Below are 6,876 nucleotides of genomic sequence, written 5' to 3' on the forward strand. Positions count from 1 at the left end.
TATACTTTTCTGCTGGATGGTTAAGACCAAGGTAAAGCAGGACCTATGCAACAAGAGTTGTAGCTTTTGGGTCTGATAAGGTCAGTGAAATCCCCTCAGGATTTATCCTGAGATCCTGTACCTCAGATTGTGGAACCTTTGTCAATGTCAGCCATGTGGATGAGTCACGGCCATTACTTGGCCAATGTGCTCTCTGTGAAAGCCTGAGAGAATGTTTTCTCTCCATGTGATTCTCCTTAACACTCTACATCATTGATCACCTTCCTCCTTGGCCCCATAATCTCCTTGATCAGAAAATTTGGGACACTACTGAGTTACATGATGTAACGGTACAAGTTCTCATATGTCCTGAGTCTAAATTGACTTTGGAAGGCTAGAGCCAAAAAGTTGGCTTTCCTTGCAGCTCTCCTTTTTCTCTAATTTTAGTCTGCAAACTTAAGTTGTTAACCTTCCAGAAGACAAGCTTATTGTTATTACCATACAACTTAGGCTGTTAAGCTTAACCTCACTATCTGTCTTAATATCAAACATCTTAGACATAACATGGAACAGATATTTTTCATCAAGTATTGATATGTTGAATATATTCTTTAAGATCAGGAGAGGCCATGGTGTCTGTAGGTCTCATCAAATCTTGGAGCCAACTCTAGGAATTCTTTTTTTTTTTTTTTGCGGAACTGAGAATTGAACTCAGGCTGTTGCACTTGTCAGGTAAGCACTTATTCTACTGAGCCATCTCCCTGGCCCCTCTAGGAACTCTGAAAGCCATTTAAAAATATGATCATTAGATTTTGTTTTTTTATCCCTACTCCCAGTATTACTATATTCTGTATTAGTCAGGGTTTTACTAGAGGAGCAGATATAATACAAGGAACAGATAGGACACAAGATGTACAAATGTATAAGAAATTATGAGATTGGCGTATGACAATCAGCTGCAGAGTTGGAAGAGGAAATGTGCAAAGGTGTCTGCACACTGGAGATTGAAGGATTTAATCCCACGGTCTGAAGCTCACTGCAGTTTTTTGTGTAAGTCTGTGTCAGTTGGCCAGTGGGTCTGTGACAGAAGGCTGAAGGATCCAAGCTGGAGGCTGAAGAGTCTGTGCTGGAAGCCAGGAGATGATGTCCAAGCTGACTGCGAAGTCTGAAGTTCCTCCGAGGAAGTGGGATACCAAATCTTTTCTCCACTCCTTTATGTCCCCTTTTTGTGCTCAGTTACTCTGGCCCCCGGGCCTAGCTTGTGGAACTGTCTAGGCCTTCCAGCCAAGTTGACACCATGTACTGGCCACAATGTTGGGGAAATACTATATGTAGCCCATAGTGGCCTCCAGCTCACAGAGTCCTCCTGTCTTAGCCTTCCAAGTGCTTTGATTAAAGGCCTGCATCACTATACCTGGTTTAAAACTTTGTTTTTGTTAATTGTTTGTTTTGTCATCTTGGTGATTGGACTCAGGATGTTATGCATGCTGGTGAGGACTTCCAACTGAGCTATACTCCTGAACTGGGTCAGCCAATGTAGTCCAGTTCTGTCATTTAACCCTGTAGTATCTGGAACTATGCGTGTGTACCACTGTGCCCAACTTCTTTTTAATGGAATGATTTTTATTTTGGGTTTTCCTAACAAATTTGTCATCCCCAAAAAAGGACAGTTGTGTGTAATGATTAGTACTGAACATTATTCATGTAGTTTTTGAGCTAGGAATACAGCACCTAAGTATAAAGAAGAGTGAGCATATCTGACAAACTCAGTGATCACTGTTTTCAAAAAGCTTAAAATAATGACTAGGCAGTCTTACAGTTGAGCTGGAATGTGACAAAGTCACTATTTAGATTTTCAGATTGTCCCAGAGTTGGCCATTGGAACACTTTTCTGTGACTTTGTGGCTTTTTCTTGTTTGAAACAGTCCAAACAACAGACAAACCATTTCCTTACTAGGCTATATTTACACTCATGTTCTACTTGTGTGTCAGCCTTGTATCTGTTACTTCTGGCTCTGCTGGTTCCTTTTTTTTATTTTAAGACAGGGTTTTGCTATATAGTTCAGGCTGGCCTTGAACTAACTATGTAGCCAAGACTAGCTTTGAACTCTTCAGTCCTCCAGGTTCAGTAGAAATGTTAACTCAATTGTGGTCAAATTGAAAAGGGAAAATTTCTACATGTTTGTGAAGATTTAATTGCCACAGGTGTAGAATAGCTTTTCCAAAATGCAGTCTAAAGTGCTGGGACTACAGATGTGCTCAAGTCTTTGTTTCTAGATATTTCAGTGGACAGTGCTAGGATATACATAGTGCTTGCATACACAGAGAAATGGGCGAATACACACATACACCTGTGTACCTATACATGCATGCACATGTATGTTTTACAAATCATGAATTCACATTGATACTTCCAAAAGGTATTTTCTTGTCTTCTCTATTTCATATTGATGTCTCTTTTGCATAGTGATGTCTTGATATCAGTGCATCTATTAATTCATTTTATTGTGTAGTATAAAAAATGGTCGCAAAATTGCTTGTCCATACCATTAAACAGTACAGTGAAATAAAGGGATCAGAGGTGTTTTCAGTTGTACTTCTGTCTTGCACTACTGTACCACTACTTGCTATGTAAAACTGAAGGTGTGTGGTCAAGTACTATCATCGTAGATTATTATTATTTTTTATTTTTTAATAATTTTTTTTTTTTTTTTTTTTTTTTTTTCGGAACCAGGGATTGAACTCAGGCCCTTGCGCTTTCCAGGGAAGCACTTATTCCACTGAGCCATCTCTCCGGCCCCTGTAGATTATTTTTATTCATCAATTTAGTTTGTCCTTCATTCTTCTCCCTTTTTCCTTCCTCACTTTGAAATTGGGTACATTTCTTCCACTACTTGTATTTTATTTATGGTTATATAATTTAGTATGTGTTACATGTTCCCTTATATGTCCCTTTGCTGAGAGGTCATATAGCAGTGGTATGTATAGTCTTGGACATTTTTTTTTGTTAACAGTTCCTTCAAATTAGTACAGTTGATAGTTTTCCACATCTTTCATTTTGTTGAGCCAAGATATAATTCTCATTACAGTCTACGTTTTAGAGGCCAAAATTTTAATGTATAAATGTTGACTCAATTTGAGCAAATTGAAAAGGTAAAAGTTTCTAAATGTTTGTGAACATTTTAATTACCCCAAGTATGGAGTAGCTTTTCCAAAATACTGTCTTTCTTTGCTTGTGCAGCAGGAGGCAGCAGAGGGATAATGATCATAATTCTCTGAATGTGTATTTGTGGATGAATAAGTGAGATTCTTTTTATTAACTGAACACATCACTTTTCAAAATCCTTATTTTATTCTATAAAAAAACCCACAGTGAATAATCACTCACTTTGGTTATTCAGTATGACATAGCAGGTTTTGCCTAAAAAAAAAATAGCTTGATGTCAACACATTGTTAAGTCTTCCTTTCTAGTCTATTAATATTATTGTGCAGGATTTTCTTTTAAAAAACAGTGTGAGTGATCAAAAATTTTTGAATTAAAAATAAAAGCATTACATCAAAGGGCATAGTTTTAGGTTGTAATGTACTTTCACAAGTAGATTTTGTTGTAAACTCCTGAGGCTCTTGAAAATTCATATATTTAAATTTAAAAACAATTTTAAATATGCAAATGTGAATAATGACGTGACATTATTGTCATGGATCAGTGAAGAATGTAATCTAGGTTTATTGCTTTGCCACTGATAGTATCAGAAGCATATCAAAGTTAATTCATTTTGAAAATTATCTGGTTGATTTGCTTATATCAGATACGAGTAAGAACATGTCTTTAGGTTTTTTGTTTTTTTTTTTCTTTTCTTTTTCTCTTTTACTTCTTTTTAATTCTTTTGCTTTAGGGGTCAAACTCCGAGCATCGCACTTGCTCAGCCAGTGCTCCATCACTGACTGCAACCCTCACCTGCCCACACTTTCCTGAATACGAGTGACAGGGGCCAGGACTGTCACCCTAAGCTGTGTCCCTAGCACTTTTTTAGTCCTTTACTTTGAAATGAGATCTATCTGATTTGTCTAACGGCTGTCTACCTAATTGAGCCTTGGAGCGCTGGCTTCACATGGTGTACCACCACACTAGCTTCCAACTCATGCTTTTTGTTCCTAATAGCATAAGCAGTAAACTCTCCAAAGCAGACAGCTAGTGTATGTGTCATAGTTGATTTATGTATAATTTGTGCCACTTTTCTACTAACACAATTGAAAATGCAAATACAGCAAAATCTTTTGTTTATTTTTTTATGCTTCCTTTTACAATCTTTGTGGAGGAATTAGGAGGACAAAACATCCAATTTGCTAGCACGTCAAATATTTAATGTTAGGAAGTCATTTCTAAGCCCTTTGATTATGTTTTTAAAATTTATTTGTAGAACAGCTGCCAGATTCCAAATCCTTACCATTTCAGAGTTCATGAATTCTTAAAAACTTTTCATCTTGTAATTAGAAACGTAGTTGAGCATGAAACTGCCTGAATGGCACCAGTAGATTATAAAAAAGGAGCAAAAGTGTCTCAGTAGGGCTTTGAGCTGTTTTGTCTGAAAGACACTCATGCAAACATTCCCATCCACAGCCATCATGCGTGGTAAGTAAGCGCCTCTAATAGCCTGACAGCTGAATAGAAAATGACTTTCTGGTTCTCTCTCTTCTCCCCTAGTTGATTCGCTGTCATCAGTCCCGTGGTGGAGCCTGTGGAGACAACATTCAGTCCTACACTGCCACAGTAATTAGTGCTGCTAAAGTGAGTACTTCAGTGGTCTCTGGGAGTTGCTTATGTCGTATTGAAAGTTCCCTTCCCGAATTCTACAGAAATTGCCCTTCCACTTTTATTCATTAATGTATAATAATCTTTACGAAGTAAATTTTTTTTTCATTCATGAGAATTTGTGATTGATTTGACATTTAATTGTTTAGGGTTAATAAATTTTCTATTCTAATGATTGTAGGGTTTGTACTTAGATCTCTTAATTGGATTCAAAGGGGGAAACTGATTAATGCCATATTTGAAGGAAGCTTCATTGTTCTAAATAGCAACTTCTGGAATCTTTTTCTGAAGTTTGTATCATTCTACCTGATATCCCTGTGCATTTGAGTCTTGTTGACATTAAAAAAAAAACCCAGAACTATCATTCTTTATGAAAAATTGAGTCAATCCCCTGGCACACTCAAAGATTCTTTCATTTTAGGGGGCTGCCCCCCTTCATGTTTGGCAAGTGAGTTCTTTTTTTGTGTGTGAGGGTTAATTTTGATGAAGCCTGGTAAACTTTATGCTGATTACAAGGTACTCTTATAACCACTATCCTTTTGAATTGTGAAGTATACAACAAAACAATTCTAATAATAGGGATGACAGAGTGAATCTAAATGACAGCATGTAATAGAAAGCACAACTATTCAGAAAAGAACAACAGTTTAAAGTAAACCACAGAGAGCAAATCAAAGGTCACACTGTTTTATGTAAAACAAACACAAAAATACTTCAAGATTGATCACAAATGGTTACATGATGTGCTTTAGAATATGTTCCTTTGTTTGATGAGAGAAGAATTACATACTTTTCACTCAAAAGGGAAATAATGTCTTTACCCTTACAGTACTGTATATTTTAGAAACTTATGAAGAATATTTGCTTTTCTCTATTGTGTATGCAGAAATAAAGATGATTAATTTTCAGTGGTATTCTGTTAGTGTACCTGTAACTTTTATTTTTATTTTTATTTTTTGTACCTGTAACTTTTAGCAGTGAGATTTTTTCACTCCTTTTAGACTTGTCTCACATACATGAGTCCATGTAGCCCACAGTATTAACATTTTTAAGTAATTTTCAGTTACATAGTGGATAGCTTTTTGATTCTTGTTTGGTATTATGTGTTCATTGTGCTTACATCAAAAGAAAGTGATAGCTTCATTCAGTGAGTGTTTCACTGTGGAAATGTTGGAAATGAGACTAAAATTAATACATCTTGAAAATAACGAGTCTAAACTGTGTTCCTACAGCTTAGTATTGGGAACTGAGACACATAAACTCAAGTCTTCTACATTTAGACTCTAAGTAATCATGTTTAATACAACACCTTAATGTAATTGATTTCTCAAATTCCACTGGTTGTCAATGAGTGGTTTTAATTCATTATTTGATGATATATAAACATTTTCCATTTGATTTTCAATACAGTGGGTAATATTTAATTTTTTTTGGGGGGGGTGGTAGTGCTTGGGGTCGAACCCAGGGCCTTTGCACTGACCCCTGGGCCTTTTAAAATGTGTGGTTTTTTTTTTTTTCTTTTTTGTTGTCCTGAAGATTAAACCCTAGGCCCTCACACTGAATGACTTCTCTAACCTATCTTTTAAATTTTGAGACCTGATCTCACTGACTCACTGAGTTGCCCTGTAAGCCTTGAAATGTGTGTCTGCCTCAGATTCCCAGTGTGTTGAGATTAGAGGTGTGCGCCATCAAGCCCAGCTCCCAGTTGTTTGATGGGATATCACTGTGTAGGTTAGCCTGCTATTGAACTGATTCAGATTTTCAGAGTGTTGAGATTATAAGTATGTGTCAACTCTCCCTATTTTTATATTAATACATATTGGTGGTTGTGAATTTACAAAATGATGACAATAATAGAGCAGTGTACATTAAAGTTACCCACTTCCTAATAGCCTTTGTTTGCATAAATGGGTAGTTTAATTTTTATTTATTTATTTATTTTTATTGACATCAGTTATTTTTATTTTAAAGAAAGAAAAAAAATAAAAACAGTGGTACAAAATCTCAAAACAAGATTTTAGGAGAGTAACAATGGTTAGTACATTGTGTGTTGTTATTGCCAAAGTAGTTTCTCATATTACAA

The 6,876-nt window shown here is 36.1% G+C and overlaps 1 protein-coding gene across 7 annotated transcripts in view; it reads left to right on the top strand.

Moving 5' to 3' along the window:
• The window catches only part of Bcas3 (BCAS3, microtubule associated cell migration factor), a 633,943-nt gene that overhangs the window by 177,889 nt on the left and 449,178 nt on the right, over positions 1 to 6,876 (top strand). For all 7 annotated transcript variants that reach the window (XM_023703174.1, XM_004643019.2, XM_004643020.2 and 4 more), the window contains exon 11: positions 4,686 to 4,769. In XM_023703174.1, coding sequence (XP_023558942.1) covers positions 4,686 to 4,769 — 84 coding nt within the window. The remainder of the gene's footprint in view (positions 1 to 4,685; positions 4,770 to 6,876) is intronic.

Source organism: Octodon degus, unplaced genomic scaffold (assembly GCF_000260255.1).
Source record: "Octodon degus isolate 3935 unplaced genomic scaffold, OctDeg1.0 scaffold00164, whole genome shotgun sequence".
Classification (NCBI taxonomy): Eukaryota; Metazoa; Chordata; class Mammalia; order Rodentia; family Octodontidae; genus Octodon; species Octodon degus.